The sequence below is a fragment of the Leptosomus discolor genome, chromosome 1 (assembly GCF_034619465.1).
Source record: "Leptosomus discolor isolate bLepDis1 chromosome 1, bLepDis1.hap2, whole genome shotgun sequence".
Taxonomy (NCBI): domain Eukaryota; kingdom Metazoa; phylum Chordata; class Aves; order Leptosomiformes; family Leptosomidae; genus Leptosomus; species Leptosomus discolor.
The window spans coordinates 73,559,475-73,576,891 of record NC_141391.1 but is presented as its reverse complement, the minus strand read 5'-3'; the positions used below and the strand labels follow the sequence as shown (position 1 = coordinate 73,576,891).

Below are 17,417 nucleotides of genomic sequence, written 5' to 3'. Positions count from 1 at the left end.
GCTGGAGTTGTTTTGTTTTGACTCTTCCATCATCTTCCAGAAAGTACAAGTCATTGCTTTTATTGTGCCAGTAATCCAGAAGTTACTTCAGTCAATTCAGAAAATGGAATGCAGGCTTCTATTTAATGTTTCTCCTATATATGCTTGTGTTGCTCATCCATATCTGATTTCCAATTGCCTTGCCTGACGTGTTAATCTGTTATTTGTGTGCTCCCCTAATAGCTGACCCTGTCCTAATACCTTACTGTGATAAATTATCTTTGGTTTTGGGAAACAGCCAGAATCTCTGAATGAGTATGCAGTTCATTTCCTTATATTGAATGAGAACTCAGGCTTTATCTCTTGGCCAAAGGTGACATCTTATTTTCAGTCTTAAGAGTAATTTTGTGGCTCTGTTTTTGTGGCTTTGTAATCAATTCGTACGTCTCCATAGGTCGTAAATAAGCATATCTTTTAACAGCTGCCAAGATAAATCCTTGTAGCAAGTGCAGTTCATGTTCTTGATGACATGTATCTAATTTGTGTGTTGGGAGGAAAGAGCCTGGGCACTTTTCCTTAGATTCTGCCTGGAAATCATGACACTCAGCTGTACAAGCAGCAGGTCACTGGGACTACACTTGTCCAGGGTGATGTCTCTCTCCCCTTCTTAAGTCTATGGGGTTTGCATTTGTCTTGCTTCGGTATTTAGTCAGGTAAGCAGTGGATTTTACTGTGGGACTCATTTAAATCTTTTATAGCCTGTGTACAAACTGGTTTTGTAAACAAGACCTAATCTAGTGGCTTGCTACAGCCAAAAGGGTAAGAGGGACTCCTTGCCCTTCTCTTGTCTGTACAGTCATAGTATCCGCTCCCTCCAGCTCCTGCCATGTGCCAGTTCAGCAGTTTGAAGCTTTCTGGGAAGCTACTCAGCTTGTGAACTTGGCAGGAAATTGGTCACCTGAAGTAGTGAGCTGACTGAGATGAAGGGATAGGGAACAAAGCAAACACCTCCCTTTCAGCAGTGACAAGTTGTTAAAATTGCAACCCCTCCTGTGAAACGGCAAGTCCCATGGTACGTTTTCCTCTCAAGTTAGGATATATGTGATAGCTGCAGCAACAGTGGACCTTGGCGAGTACTTTGGTTGGGCGTCTAACTCTTAAGATCATGTGTGGTTAATCCCTGCTCCATCACCGTAGCTTCCAGTTCAGTAGTAGGGCTACATCTGGTCCTGTTCCTTTGCTGGAACTGGCCTGGAAAAGCCTTTGAGGAAAGGCTGTCATTTTACAGTAATTGGAATTCTTCAGGATTACTTCACCCACGCAGTTTTTGATTGTGTTCTTTTCTTGCACTCTCGTATTTATGAAAGTCACAGTCTATGTTGACAATGTGCTGCTGCTCCCTCAGTAGTGGAAGGGGGTGAAAGGTGGTGTGCGTACGCGGGGAATTGCAGGATGATGTATCACAGGTCTCCTGCATACTCAGTGGTAATGTGACTAACAGTGTTTTGAGCGGCTCCAATTACCCTAAGGTAAGTAGCTTCTCTTTGCCATTAAATTCAGTAATATCTTAAATTAAACATGTTTTAGAGGCATTCTAATGCAAATGGATTTATAATGGTATGTTTTACGTGTCGGTTTTTTGAAGTGTAACCATAATTGTTCAACATCATTTTTTTTACAGGGATGTTCACATATGATGAGTCTACAAAACTATTTTGGTTTAATCCGTCCTCTTTTGAAACTGAGGGTCAGTTTACACTGATTGGCATAGTACTGGGTCTGGCTATTTACAATAACTGTATACTGGATGTACACTTTCCCATGGTTGTCTACAGGAAGCTAATGGGCAAAAAAGGAACTTTCCGTGATCTGGCAGACTCTCATCCTGTAAGTTCATTATGTTCTCTGGGTTTATTAATGCATTTTCTGTGCAATAACTTAATCTAGATTTAAATTAAACACAAGATCACTGTCAGAAGTGGAAGTGAAATAATCAGTGACTTGTGTGAACAGCCTGTATTTGTAAAATAAATTCGTAAGCGATAAAACCTCTTACTACAGAGGAGGCAGAATTGTCAAGTCAACAACTAGGGCTGGGTATGAATAAAGCTTGGTTCTATTTTCTACATACTGTGTAAATTGCTTAATATCACTAAGCACTATTAAGCATGAACTATTATTAATAGTATCTTCCCAAAGAGTCTTCTAAATTTAGGCTGTTTATATCTATCTGTAGAAGCAGATTTCTACAACAGGTGTGAAAGCACCAGTAGACATGCAGAGGTGCAATGCTTTTACTGGTTGTTGTCTAAACCAAAAGACAGATGAGGCAGTTCATGAATATCCCTACGGTTTGGGAGCAGTGATCAATGTCCCTCTTCCCCCACCCCTCCCCAGCCAGTGGCTCCACAGAAACACTAAGCCGTGCACATGCTTTAGTGGATAGAGCAGAGGGCATGCATGCAGGTTGTCCTGGCCCTGCTCCATCTTCAATCAAAGACCAGTAGCTTTCCAGTACAGGTTATTAGTACGCTTCGTTTCAAATGGTGGGACATTGCCCTTTTCGTAAGCAGTTATGCAAAGTCTTCAGCGAGTCAAAAAAGACAGGTAAAATGGTACTGTTTAAAAAGAACTTGCCTTTTATTGTTATTTAATCGGAAAATGAGGCATGTGTAATCAAAAAATAGGTTATCCAGTCTGCTTTGGATGGCTGCGTACAACAGCATGACAGTTTTGACAAGTTTCTCTGTAAAGTGATGTTGAGAAATACACAGGAAACTAGGAGCACTGTGATTTTTATTACATACTCAGAACTTTTTATGACAGAAAAAGTTGATTTATTTCTGTGGAACAAGACAGTCGGGGCATTTCTCTTTCTCCCCTACTCTTAGGTTTCTCCTCTGACACCTGCACTGACTTTAAAATAATTTTTAAACTTTTTGTATTCTAACATGCCTTAAACACTTACTTGAGAGCTTCTCAAACCAAAAACGCAATTTGCAGCAGTCAAGCCTCTCGTTGCTTTTTCTAATGCTACAGAGCGTAGAGGATAAGGGCGTTCACCAGCCCTCAACCGCCAACGGTTCCAAGTCCAGTCATGTTCAATGCAAGGTATTTCTAAAGGTGCTGTGTAAGGATCAAAAGGTTACAGATAGTGAGAGGAGGAGGCTTACATGTAAACTGTCAGTGATTAAAACACTGAGGGGAAACTGACTACTTCTACTTTGCTTTAAAATATAGTTGCGCTCAGTTGTTGCTTTTGCCTTCACTTTCTGTTCTCGAGTCCTACACCTCTGTCTCAGCCAAATAACAGTTCCTTTTCCGCGTAGCCTTTGGTTTCCAAGAGAGTCTTGGGCTTTTCCTAAGGCCTAGCAGGGAGGAGGGCTGCTTGCTCCTTTGAATAGAGCAAACTCTTACAGGTAATTTCAGATTCCACTTGGCAAATTCTGACCTAAATTGCGATTTATTTTTTTAATTATTATTATTTTGTGCATAGATGTTTTCTTACTTAAGTGACTGCCCCATCTGTGTGGCTTCAAGATTACTTCCCCGTTTGTTTAGGTTTTACATCAAGATAAAGCCTGCTGCCTGAATTTCATCTGGTGTAAAACATGGCGTTTTATTTGATTTTCACACGTATATGTTCAGCTTACTAGTGGAACATGTTCTGGATGCCAAAAGTAAATACAGTTTCAAAAGAGTTAACAGAGAAGGGGTAATCGGGGGCTCTTAAGCTGCAGGTCTAACCACTGCATTTAAGAAGATTCCTGAGTACAGACAGGCTCCTCTAAAGGAGTTCCCACTCGTTGCCAGGTTTCTTTTTTACCTTTCCTTAATATTGGCTGTTGGTTGTTTTTACAAATACTGAGCTTAATATGCCTTTGTTTGGACTGTTATGGGAGATCTTGGGTGACTTGTGTCATAGAATGTAACAACCCTTTTTGAGACAGATGATTGAATGACTCTGATCTATTGAAACTTATGGCAGACGTGTGTTTCTTATTCTGTTAGGTTCTTTACCAGAGTTTGAGAGACTTACTAGAGTATGAAGGAAGTGTGGAAGATGATATGATGATCACGTTTCAAATATCTCATACGGATCTTTTTGGCAATCCAATGATGCATGATTTAAAGGAAAACGGTGATAAAATTCCTATTACGAATGAAAATAGAAAGGTACACTCAATTTTTTTTTAATGTAATCTGTAATTTTTAGCTACTCTATGCAGAATTATGTAGCACTCTATAAAGGTTAGGTCGCACTTAAAATTGAAGTTTAAAAGCCTTTTAAATTTGCCATAGCACAGCGTGGTTTGCAGAAAAGGCTTCTCTCTTTAAAGGAAAGCATCGATGCATGCATACATACATAGCTTCTGGGTGTGGTGTTTGACCTGTTTGAGAGAGAGATCTGAAACTTGTTCTTTGTTACTGCTGAGTAGAAGCTGAGCCCGGATAATCTGGGTAGAATTATAGAATTAATTCTTGTATTTTGGGGAGATACTTCAAGTGGCATGTATCGAAGTACTAAGGTTTTTTTGGGGATTGTTTCCTTACAGGAATTTGTCAATCTGTATGCTGACTATATACTCAATAAATCAGTAGAAAAGCAGTTCAAGGCCTTTCGGAGAGGATTCCACATGGTGACCAATGAATCTCCTTTGAAATATTTATTTAGACCAGAGGAAATTGAATTACTTATTTGTGGAAGTAGGGTAAGAATCCTGAATGTACACCAGAAAGTGGAGCTTTTTTGATCCTAAGTATATAATTAGTGGCCATTTTTAAAAATGTAATCTTCTTACAGAATTTAGATTTTCAAGCGCTAGAAGAAACTACAGAATATGATGGTGGCTATACAAGAGACTCTCTTATTATTAGGTAATTTTTTCTACTTTCTGAAAGATTAAAAGCACTTTACATGCTGTTTCTTCATAATGAATTTAATATTGTAAGATTTAGTATTTTTGTTGTACGGGAGATACAGGTGTCTTGTGCATAATTTCACTTCACTCAAGTAGTGTCATTAGAAAAGCGCAGATAGTTATAAGCATTGTCTTTAGCTTCCAGTGAACCAGTGAACGTTGGTAAAGCTTAAAAGGGATTTTTCCCAGGGCTTTTTGTCTTTCTCTTACACCATATAGTTAAATAATCCCCAGTATAAACAGGGCTGTTTCAATAAATTACCACTGCTCTGCTGCTGTTTAAAAAAAAAAAAAATAATCACAAGCACTGAATTGTTTGCATAGGTTGCATGTGTAGAACTTCCTTCTCTCATTAGAAATCAAGTAAATTCAATGTTTTTAATGTTTTTACCTTCTTGTCCCCTTTGACTAGAGAACCCTGAAGACAAGGGTCGGAGAAGCGTGCATCTTCGGTCCGCTAGGCTTTGCCAGCTACTTAGCTAGTTCCTGCTAGGGTAGAAAACCTTTGACAGCAGCTGCATTTGTTAACTGTGGTGGTGGTAGAACAGGGCAGAGTAGGGGAACCAGTATAATTCTTTGGGAAACAGGAAGGGTAAAATGAAGGAAGAATACTTGCATATCACTTATCAGCCCAGTTAACATTTAAAAACAGTTAAACTGCCGTGTTTTGGTAATAGGTCTGATTTCTACTTCTGAATCTCATCGATTGGTTAATACGTTACTGTTAGCTTGAGTTTGTGAATGCAGCTTGTAAACTTGACGTTAAGATTGATTAGAATTACTAAAGCTCCAAAGTTCAATTAGTTTTGAGAGCCTCGTTTATAGCAAAGTTTTCACATTTACTTACTTTTTGATTTCTTCCTTGCTAGGGAATTCTGGGAAATAGTCCATTCATTTACAGATGAACAGAAAAGACTATTCTTACAGTTTACAACAGGCACAGACAGAGCCCCTGTGGGAGGACTTGGGAAGTTAAAGATGATCATAGCCAAAAACGGCCCAGATACAGAGAGGTAAAAATAAATTAAATCTATGTTTTGCTTGTTTGTTTGTAAATGGAGGCAAATTTTGTGCTTTTAGTTTCTTAACGTAGTTAAAGCTGAATCTTCAAGCAAAGTAGATTCTCTTTAAAGTCATTTTGGATTTGTGCAATAGCAACATACTACTTTGCATGTACTGCATGTTTCCAGGTCTGAAGTCTTCTTTTGTTTGTTTGTTTTCCCCACAGGTTACCTACATCTCACACATGCTTTAATGTACTTTTGCTTCCGGAGTACTCAAGCAAAGAAAAGCTTAAAGAAAGATTATTGAAGGCCATCACATATGCCAAAGGATTTGGCATGCTGTAATAAATATAACAAAAGGGATTAAAAAAAAGATGGTGATGATGTCCCTGTCCAAAAAGGCCATAAGATAGTGAGCTACAGTAGTCACCTGTGTTTGTGCCTCCCTTCTTTACTGGGGACATTGGGCTGGAACAGCAGATTTCAGCTGCTTATATGAACAAAATCTTTATTTTTTCTTTTAGCGTGAAAGTGTTACATATTCTTTCACTTGTATGTACAGAGAGGTTTTCCTGAATATTTATTTTAAGGGTTAAATCACTTTTGCTTGTGTTTATTACTGCTTGAAGTTGAGCCTTTTTGAGTATTTACAAGAAAACAAACTGTACTCTCCCAAGGAAAATATTGCCATCATTTGTAGACCATGTAACCTTCAAGTATGTGCTATATTTTTGTCCCTGTATCTAATCAAATCAAGAACTGTACTTTTTGACGAGTTTGCTTTTGAAACTTGAAGTCTTGGAAAACAGTGTGATGCAATTACTGCTGTTCTAGCCCCCAAAGAGTTTCTGTGCAAAATCTTAAGAATCAATAAAGATGGAAGGGAGAACTTGGAATGTTAAAATTGCAGCCTTGAGAACTTTACTTTAGTCACAGCACAACAATTAAAATTCATTTCACTATATGTTGTCTTCACATGTCTTGTAATAAACTGTGTTTTTAATTAGGAAATATTTCTTAGCATACGAAAGGGTAGACATTTTAGTTACTTTTTTTAAAAAAGAAGTTTACTGGGGAAAGTGCATTTTCAACTGAACAGCTTTAGGGTAGGAAGTGAAGTGTTTGGAAAAAAAGATAGGAAGTTTTTGCTATATTATAAACAAAGCATGTGGAAGTGCACTTAAAATGAAGTTTTATTCTTAATTGCCTATTATGTTGACATTTTAAATAGACAATCCAAAGTCTTCCCTACACGTCATGTCATCACCGTTTATTTAAGGAATCGTGGTTCCTACTTATCAAGGCACATGATCAGTGTTGCAACATAATCTAAAGGGATGGCTACTGTACTTTAATCTCATCTTAACAATAAGCAAAATTGAACAATATTAAACGTAAGGCCTACTTCATGTTGTACACTTCCAACCGTTAAATAAACTGTTAGAAAGTAAGTACTAAGGTTATGTTCATCTACTACATAAAGTATTCAGTAGGTTTTTAATTTAACTCTACAAATCATATCAGAAATAAATCCTTTACCTTTCGTAGTCTGTGTTTAATGTTAATTTCTCCTGTTGCAATATACGATAAAGGGATTATGCATTTTTTAAGTGAAGACATAACTGGCATATCTCTTACAAGACAAGCTGCAGCGGATGTGCAGGGCTGAGCTTGTGCCTTGACAGTGGCTATAACTGACTACTACCGACCAAACCCGTGACCGTGCGGAATTGGCATTAAAAGGCAGAGTTTTGGAATCATTGGAGAAAGAACAGATCTCTTTCAGGACTATTTTAATAAATTCTTTCTAGTAATAGAAACAGACAACTGCTATGTAACTGTGATGCTGAATAAAACAGTGACCTTTTTTCACCGTGGTTCAGTGAAAAAGCAAACAAGTGACTTCCTTACATTGATAAGTTGGATATTAAATTATTTGATTGGAAAATGTTGTAGTACAGCATCATTTGAGGGCTACAGGTACGTAAAACTCTGCAGAAGTGAACCGTAGCGATGCGGGGGTCCAGCAATGTTCCCCCCTCAGATCCAAGCCGATGCAAGACGGCCTGGATGCGGGGACTGGAACTCACTGGGGAGGGAGAGGTGCTGGCTGTCCTCTGGTCTTTGCTCTCGGGGTGGCACATGCCTTCCCGAACGTTCACCTCATTGCCTGTCCTTGAAGAGGAAAACACAGGATACCCAGCTCTCCGCGGGGCGGCTGACAGCAGGGCATGCCCCTTCCTGGAGGTTCGGGGCGTCTTGTCCTTTCGGTGGTGAGAACAAGATTCGCCGAGCGCCCCGAGCTGGTTTGTGACAGGTGTGGGACCGCGCACGTCACGGTGCTGCTGGGCGGTACGTGCTGTGTCAGTAGTCCGGCACTGGTAAGCTGTGTCCCTGTAACTTGTTTTATTCCGATGTAGCTGCGGGTGGATGGTGGTTATGCCCAGCTGACGAGCGTAGAAGTTTTGTGCTGGGTGTTTTTTACAGAGGTCCAGAAGCTGGGCAGGCAGTGTCATCGGATAGCAATACACAGCTCTCTGAAGTGAGGACAGTGTAAATACGCTTTTTCTCTCTTCCTTCAGCATTAAGATTAAAGTGATACGTAATTGTATTGGCTTCTGAAAGCATAAGTTGTTTTTCAAGGAGTCATTTTCAGGTAAGATAGAAGTACTTCCTATTTGACAGACTGCCCACTGAAACGTACACTGCCTCCCCCAAAATGCCACTGTACTGAAACCTTATCTCCTTGGTGCTGTTATAAACGTGCTAATTGTCCAGCAGCAGCAGTCAATAAGGTTTAAAATAAAGAAATCTTGAAGTCTTGTAGCTGCAGGTTGCTCTCCTGCCCTACAGAAGTTCCAGTCAGTCTTCTGTTGCTCGAAAGGTCTGTCAGAGTGGCGAAAATGCTATTTTAAGTTGTTTTTTCTGGGCTCCGGGCAGGCCCGGAAAGTCTTTCTCCCTCGCTTAGTCTTTCAACAGCATTTAGCAAATTTTAGGTCTACAAAACTTACCCTGGAAACTTAAATGAACTTCTGCGTCACTGGAAGACCTCTCGAGTGAGACAGAGGACTCCCAAGGTAGCAGTCTGATGCCAGTGTACTGGTGCTCTCTCCTCAGGGTGTCTTTAATGCGTTAACAAGAAAGTATTTTGGGCATCTCAGCATTGTCTCATTTGACAAGTGACAAATGCCTCTTTGAGCATTTCCTTCTGCACCCTAATAGGCTGCCAAGATGTTTCCAGCCTTGGTGCGAAGGGGACATCAGTCTTTTTTCTGTGTCAGATACACTGAAAAGAGTCATCTTGGTGTGGAACAAACACGGCATTTTTTCAGATTTCCTTAGGAGCGAAGGAATAGTTTTGTTTAGCTCTAAAGGTACGTTAGCACGTGACTCCGCGTGACAGAGCATCAGCTTTTAAAAGACGAAAGCTTTTGTTTGTGGCTAAAAAGGCTTTGAGGAACAGCCATCAGGAGGGATGTTACTCACTTGGCTGAGGATGAGTGTGTTGTGGACTCGTGACTGGGCTTACCTTCTGTTCTTCGGCAGGCAGTACCCAAGACGGGTCCGTGGCAGCCAGGGTGACCCTCTCCAGCCCTGTGCTTTGAGGGAAGCTGGCGATGGGCCTGGGGCTCCAAGCAGCTCCGTGTTACGGTAGTTTGTCCATGCCTCTCGCCCAACGGGGCTCGTCAGTGCGGAAGCTGGAGCCTCGTACCACGCGGGTGGGATGTACCTGACGGGCTGAGCCTCCCAGTAGCCCACAGTGTGGGCTACCCAGACGCCTGCCCGGGGGTCTGCTCTGCCGAGCAGGGAGTGGGACACAGGTTTCTACGCTGCTGATGTTCAGCCAGGAGGACAACGCCCACAGCATCACCTTTAAGGTCCTTCACTGGCAGTGTTGTAGCCCGTTGCCTTGAGGTAAATGTTTAATCTCACCAGGCAATGAAAAATTTCCTGGTTGTCTCAAGAATTTTCAGGATGAAGATACTTCGGTTGGGCTGAATGTTTGAGCTGTGCCTTGTTTACTACGCAGAAAAACTCCAGTGTTTCAGGATGCAAGACGGAGCAGGAGCTTCTTCCAAGTTTAGCTATGCAAAATCAAGCATTTCCTGACAGAGCTTAGTTTATTCTGGTTAGTCTCAGAATCACAAGGGTTTGTGACTGTGTGGTTTGTACTTGCAACCAACTTTAATTAAACTTTCAGAATTGCTGAAGTGATCAAAGTTGTCACCAAGTTCATAAGCCCATAAGGGACTTGAAGTGAATTTTATTAAATTCAGTTTTATACCATGTCATAGAAGGGACAGTGCTTTGGAAAGGGAGTTGAGGCTTGGCATTTGCCTTTAGACAGGTCAGTTCTTATCCAGATGCTTCATTTGGAAAAGCTGTGAAATAATGGCATGTATTTTTCTCCAGTGCTCCATCTAAAGAGGTCTTCAGCTGTTGATTTTTATTATTTTTCATTAACAGCATTGAAAGGGGTGTCTCACGGCTGGAGTTCTCTACGCAGTAATTTTAAAAGTTATTTGCCAGGTGACTTCAGCTGCCCAGCTGTAAGATTTCTGTCTTCATGGCTTTGCTGTTATTAAATCACCCAGTGAGGGGCTGGTCTGCAGTCAGAGGGCTCTCCTGCCACTGACATGGCGTCCTGAAGTACCACCCTGTCACTGAACGTGGGAATCTCCTTCCTCCTGTTGTCCCAGAAGCTTCCAGTGCATCTTTGGTTGAGTTTCTGGTAAGTGACATCATGGCCAAGCCTGAAATGGGGCAGCTCATTTGCTGCAACTGCAGACCAAGTGGACCAGGGACTGCCCAGCCTGTTAAAAGCTGCTGTGACAGAATCCACGGGGAGCAGAAAAAGCAACTTTTTTTTTTTTTTGGATGTGTCCATGGATTGTGTCTCCTGTGAGGTTCACTCTCTGAAGAGCAGGAAGTGGGGTATGGTAGGTGTTCGTTTGAGATCCCACGTTCTCCTTGAATGGAAGGAGGGGATTTTGCAGGCATAAGCCTTCAAGTAGAAAAGGCGTGTGATCTTTGAAAGCCACCATCAATCCTTTTTTTTTTTTTTTTTCTGTTTTTGTTTACTCAGAAAAAATGTAGTATTTCTTGGATGGAAATTCCTGTTTCTCTGAAACCTAGTGTATGGAACGTGGGTCCTTTTGCAAGGGCTGGTTTGTGGGATGGGTAGGAGCTGGGCTCAGATGGAGAAGTCGCTCTCGTTGGCTGGTGGGAGCAAGTGAAAGGGTGAGATGGGAGAGGAGGGGATGGGTTGGCAGCAAAAAGTAACTTAGGTGGGAAGAGGAGCAGCTGGAAAACAGATTTTGATTAAGAGACTAGGGAGGATGAAGGAAATGGAGGTATGTTTTAGTGGGTTTTTTGTTTAATTGAAGGGAGGGTTGTGAAGGATGTTGGGAAGACGGGATGGTGGGCAGGTGATTTTAGTGGCACGTGTACTGCTTTGCTATACACAAGCGTGCTTTTGTTCTGTTGTGAAGTATTTGTAGGATACATCTAGAGAGCGGTCCTGATACATAATGGAAGTCTACCTAGTACGCTTGTGTTTATGGATGTCTGTTGCTCAGTATATATCCTGCTTCAGGATTTCTATGTGGAGAAATTTCTAAGAGACAAGGACACCAGAGATAAAAGTAGAGGGTGGGAATTGTTACTCTCTTTTATGATTAAAAAATGGCATTAGGAACCACTATGTTACCTTCCTGGGTAGGTTTGTGTGTAGTTTAGAGACAAAAATGAAACCAGAGCTGACGCTGAAAGTCAGCTGGTGATCGCTGACGTTGGACTTGTGCCTTCAGAAGGACACGCAGAACAGCTAAACCATAAACGGCTACGTGTGCAGGGACGCTGCTGCTCACACAGGCTTGGTTGACTAGTACTGAGCAGTATCAAGTAAAGATAAAAACTGCAGCAGCTCGTTGTCATGTGCAAAGCTGACGTGAAGCCTTCCTTCTCAATGGCGCCAAAAGCTCTGGCGTACGTTTCCGCTGTGTCAGCGGGTTCATGTACAGAGAAAAATCCCTTAAATCTGTCTTCCCACTGCATCCTTTTGCTTCCAGAGCTGTAGAGTACAGCAGTGCAAGTCTATAAAATGGCAACTAGTTGAACATTTCTGGTCTAAGTTTTGAGCTGCCATGCATTACGTGCTGCTAGATTTGATTTGGTTATTTCCTGTTGCAAGCACTCTGTGTTTGAGCAGCAATCTGTAAAGACCAGGTGAGCTAATAGGATACAATTAAGGGGGGTTTATGATTTCCTAATATAATTGATTTTAATAAAAAATGGGAAACTCAGAACTAGAATGTTTCCTGGATGAAAGCATGTTTTCAAAAGAATAATCACCCTTGTGCTATGTACACTGATTTTTTTTTTTTAATTAACCTATTTAATTGTCATCTCCACATGAAGAATCCTATGAACTTTGTAGCAAGTCACCTAAAATAAAGCAGGTGACTTTATTTTGGCCTCACCAACACAAATACTTGATTTTCAAAACACAACACAGACTGCTTTACGAGCATCTGATAAGCGTTGCTTTTGGGCCAGTTTTTTTCACCTTGAATCTCTCTGGGGAGGGTCTCATATTCCCAAGCTGAAATCCCCAAGTGGATATCCTTTCTATCACAATTCCTGTCTGGCTGCTTTGCAGTAGGGCTGCAGCCAGTGGGCTCTGCCCTTGCCAGGCTCCGCTTTCTGCCCCAGCTGGAACGACCAGCAGCCAGCCCAGGTGAAAGCATCGCTCCTGTGCCAGGAGTCATTCCAGATGGCAGTCCTTGGGCCTTTCAGAGGCAATCCTGCTCCAGACTTGCAGCTTTTTGGATAAGCAGTTTGATTTTTATCATTCAAGCCAGCTTCCTCGCTGGCTTTGCTTTTGGAGAAGAGCGGCCTTCTTGGTGTCTCAGCCCTGGGAAAGGTTTCCTGGATTCAGGAATCTGTTTCTGGGATCACCCACCACTGCTGCTGCCACCTTCAGAGGATGGGTTTAGTCCCTTCTCTCCCTTCTCGCGAAGGGACAGCAAGTGGCCTAGAGCCAGCGTTCTCAGCTTCCATGTCCTGGTGCAGACCAGCAGTTGCAATGGGGGAAGCTGGAGGTGCAGAAGCAATGGTGGTCTGCCTGCCGCCTCTGAGCCTGTGGGTGGTAAACATGGGCTGTTCTGGCAGTTCCTTCCCAGCATCTTCAAGGTGGGATCCTCCAGCAGCCATATTCTGCTGTCTTTCACCTTTCTTCTGGGAATCTCCCATCCCAAAGCTGGTTGCAGCCTCTGGAGTCTCCCAGTGGCTGATGGCAGCATCAGTTGGTCTCATCACCTTCTGAGTTTCCTCTGCAATTTTTTTCTTCCACCCCTACACAGGTGAGAGTGAAGCCCTGTAGGACTGAAACCCGTACAGAGTAGGTAGCTCTGCTCTGCTGCACGATGCTTCTACCCTCGGCCCTGGTACTGGCCGGAGACAGGGATCGTGCTCCACCAGAGATGACCCCGTCGCTTGTTGTTCTGGCATGGGCCACTTCTGGCCATGAAAGTTTAAAGTGTAAACTGGTTGTAGAAAGAGAGAACTGCCTGCTCAATAGAAAGGGGATTCCCTGTCTGCTTTTTCCGAGGCTCCAGGTCACTGCATCTCTTCTATAACAACCTCTCTTCCTCAGGGGCAGCAAGCTGAGCTGCTTGGTGCTTCTGCCTCGCCCAGGACAGGTCTGTTGCCCCTGCTCTCAGCTGCAGTTTTGAACTGCCACCAGCTGCCCTGAGGTGCTGCATTGCGTGGCTCTTTCCTCCCTCCTCTCCTTCCTCATCACGCTCATCCTCCTTCGGCAGCCAGCGCTTGCGGCTGGTCCAGTTAGGTTATGGCAGGTGAAACCTTTTCAAAGCAGTTGGCCTTGAAACCCTGAACTGAATGTGTTTTGCTTGGGGCAGCTCCTCTGTCAATCTACCTGGCAGCCAGGAACCTCACCCGTACTGTCAGCGCTGCAGTCTGAACGACGCACGCAGAAGGCCTGGCCGTGGCTGACAGGATAAATGAGCTGTGGTGGCAAGTGATGTGCTTGGAAAGGCATGAGGCGCTTTCCTAGAAAAGCTCTGCAGCTTTTTGTTGCCAGGCATAAGCTTTTTTCTAGCCTTCATGGAAGTGTAGTCAGAGGCAGCTGTGTTATTGCAAGGAGATGAGGCATTGGGTTTTCAGCAGTCAGAATCCATTAAAAACCCCACCTCTGGATCACTCCCTTCACCATAGCGAGCCCAAAGTCACTGCTTTGAGAAAAGCTCCCTTGTGCCAAGTATTGGACAAGTACCTGTGAACAAGCAGCCCTGAGGACTTGCTTTAAACAGCCTAAACCTGAAAAAATAAAATTAAAATAGTGGGAATCCCACTGAGGCTTGTTGGATGAGTTACCTGCACCGTTCTGCAAGAAATATATTTGTACTTCAGTAGGAAACTGGCAATCAGTTCTCCTAAAAAGCAATCTTTGCAGTATGGGTGGTTTAATTCATCAGCCTTGGAAGCAAGCTGTGCTGGAAAAGGGGAAAAAAAAAAAAAAAGTCCTTTTGTGCTTCTCTATCTCCTTCTCTGGAAAGGCAGGTCATGTCCATTGGTTCTTGCTGTGCTACCCACCTGGAGGGGCTGCTCCAGTGTAGTGGCTGCTGTGGGGTGGCTCCCCTTCCAGGGTGAGGTGGGGAAATAACTTGGCAAGAAGAACAGAATGGTGGTGGTTTGTTGTTTGTTTTTTTTTTCCTTGTCAGGAAACTGGACAAATGACAAAACAGACAAAAAGCTGAGAAATTAATAGCTATTCATCAAGCTGCTCCTAAGTCTGGAATACAGCTGTGGTTTCCCAATGTTCTTCAGTTGCCCTGTTACAGAAATGTTGATACCAGCCACTACAAATGGTAAGGGGGGGAAAAAAAAGTGGAATAGCAACTATTAGTAAATTCGTTCCATGTTTCTGCACTTGGGGTTTTAGTATCCTACCCCTGATTTACTTACACAAATAAGACAGGTCTCTGTTAGAGCTAGACTGTGTCCTTCTTGGCCTCTTGGGAGGACAGCCTTTGGCATGGGAGCTGTAGCCATTGGCACTGCGCCCTGCGCTCTCCCTGCGGAAGCCAAGCAGAAATGGTAGAGCTGATGAAGATAATACCTGTGTGAGACCTGCTGCTGCTCCTGGAGTAAAGCTTCTGTTTGTGTTCATCCTTGAGGCTGAGGACACCCTGCTGTCCTGCTCTGGAGGTTGCAGAAACTGATCTTGCTTAAATAACACGAGTCTTCCCTTCCCTCCTCACGCTGATCTTGGGGTGCAGAAGGGGGAGGCTTGCAAACACAGAACAGCAGAATCTTATTTTCCACAGTGAAGCTGCAAGGGCAGTTGGCAGCAGCCTCAGCCTTTATTTGTGCGCTGGAAACAGTTGCAAAATCAGAAACAAAAGGCCCAACTATTTTTAGCCCCAGAGGCTGTTCCTCAGGGCTTGCATGTGTTTCCTTCCCACCTGCCCAAGGCAGAGTGGAAGGGACAGGGGTTCCTCACCCGCCCTGTAAGGACTCCCCAGGCAGCATCCTCCTCAGGCTCTGAACTGTGGATGGGGCTCGGGGGAGAGGGGGATTCCTGGATGGATGACTTCCCTCAGGAAAGCTGCCGCAGCTCAAATCTTGTGCTTTAGCTGCCTGTACACTTGCCAGATCCATTTAGTGCATAATTCATTTTGCTCTCAGGGATACGCAAAGGGTTTTTATGAATGTGAAATTATGTAAACAAAAGTTTGATTCTTTCTGTCTGTTCCAGGATGGAAACATTAACGGAAGAGCCCAGGGACTTTGAAGCCAAGTAAAAACGCTGTCATCTCACAGATCTTCAGGATGAAGAACAGCTCTCCTTTAGTCAGCCTGGCTGCGTTATCTCATTGGACAACCTTGATGAGGTTTGGCCTGTAAAACCCTCTCTCATCCTTGCTGTCAGCAGTAATACAGAAACGAATGTGTCTTCCAAACCAGCAACGTACAGACCTGCTCAGAGAAAGCACCACCGCTTCTGCCGGCGAAAGGAAAATGAACAGTTCATTTCTTAATGTACAGCAGAGCCCTCTCTGGGTGTATGTTAATAAATATTTGCAGGAATAAAACCGTAAAGCAGATGCCTACAATAAAAGAAATGAATGCAGGGTTGCTCCTGCCCTGGGCCGTTTCTGCAGAAAGAGCTGCCCCAGTTAAGCTAACCTCAACCCTCGGCTGTAGGGGAGGGGGGCTGTACAAACACAGGTGCTGTTTTGCTGTCGCCACTCTTTCTGTTGTCCAGTTCACTGAATTTTCTGGAGCAGAGCTTTCTACTGTAAAAACTGTTTAAGTAAAATAATAGTATAATAAAGGATGGGGTGCTGCTAGTGAGAGCACTTGAGAGAGGAGCAAGGCTTGAACCATTTGCTGTTAGGGAGCAGGTGACTCAAGGCCCTTTCCCTGGAAAAACCCTCACTCCAAGCAGCACCTGGACCTCCACCAGCTTCACCCTCCTTTTGCACCCGCAGCAGATGTTCAAACACCTTGAGCCTTGTCCATTGGGTGTCTCGCTCAGCACGGGCACCTTGGAGCATCAGTACCGCCCCACGACCACCTCCTTTGGCAGGGGTTGGGTCCTGTACCTGGGCAAAGTGAGCGCTGTGGCCATTGAGCCCCTGTTTGCAGGGCCTACGTTCAAATGCTCTGTAAGAGCTGTCCCACTCCTTGCTTTCTCTGCTGGTGGGGCTGAAGGACCAGCCCAGCCCATGCCAGCTACCTCCTCATGCCTTGGGGGGGGGGGGGGATTTTTGGTGGGTGACGTGTGCGCAAGGAGCAGAAAGCTGGAAACGCTGACTTTGTCTGGACAAGGCACCATCCCTGCTGTGCTGCCTTGCAAGGAACTGGAGAAGGGGAGGACAGGAGACGGGTGGCAGCAATGCGAGGAGCCCGGCAAGCTCTGCGCCCCACGAGGCCCGGCACCACTGGGGGAGCAGGGTGGTGGCCGGGCTCTTGTGCCTGTGCGGTATCTGCAAACACAGCCATGGTGTCAAAGCTGGGCGCAGGACCAAAGCCGTGTGCCAGCTGCCCTGCGGTGAGGGGAGAACACTGCCATTCCCACTGGGTTTTTTTGTCACTTCAGATCTCTCTTCCAGCTAACGATTTTCTGGGCCAGGTAATATTGGCATGATCAAAGTCCGTCATGAAACACTAAAATCCAGAGGGATATGGATAAGAGAAAACACAGAGTTGCTGGAATGTTACTCAAAATATTTTAATGTACATGCTGTAGCCACATTAAAGGGGAAAAAAAAACATCTTACAGAGATGAAAGATGTCAAAGCATGTGATTTCATCATGCCAAAAGCTGTAGATTTCAAAGCGACTGAGGCCAAAAGCATCAAAACAGCTCTTTTTCTGGCATGTGAAAACCAGACTGGGAGGTATGGAAAAGGGAAGAGCAAACACGTATTTAACAGATTAAGCTGTTCTGATTCATGAGGTAAAGAAGCATTCTTCTGCTTGT

The 17,417-nt window shown here is 43.8% G+C and overlaps 1 protein-coding gene across 2 annotated transcripts in view; it reads left to right on the top strand.

Moving 5' to 3' along the window:
* The window catches only part of UBE3A (ubiquitin protein ligase E3A), a 50,480-nt gene extending 43,028 nt beyond the window's left edge, over window positions 1–7,452 (top strand). Inside the window, exons 8-13 of one of the 2 annotated variants that reach the window (XM_086477096.1) lie at window positions 1,661–1,866; window positions 3,991–4,155; window positions 4,536–4,691; window positions 4,784–4,857; window positions 5,771–5,914; window positions 6,130–7,452. In XM_086477096.1, coding sequence (XP_086333222.1) covers window positions 1,661–1,866; window positions 3,991–4,155; window positions 4,536–4,691; window positions 4,784–4,857; window positions 5,771–5,914; window positions 6,130–6,250 — 866 coding nt within the window. In that variant the 3' untranslated portion in view covers window positions 6,251–7,452. The remainder of the gene's footprint in view (window positions 1–1,660; window positions 1,867–3,990; window positions 4,156–4,535; window positions 4,692–4,783; window positions 4,858–5,770; window positions 5,915–6,129) is intronic. The other variant, XM_086477105.1, reaches the window with a different exon arrangement.
* The last annotated feature ends 9,965 nt before the right edge of the window (window positions 7,453–17,417 follow it).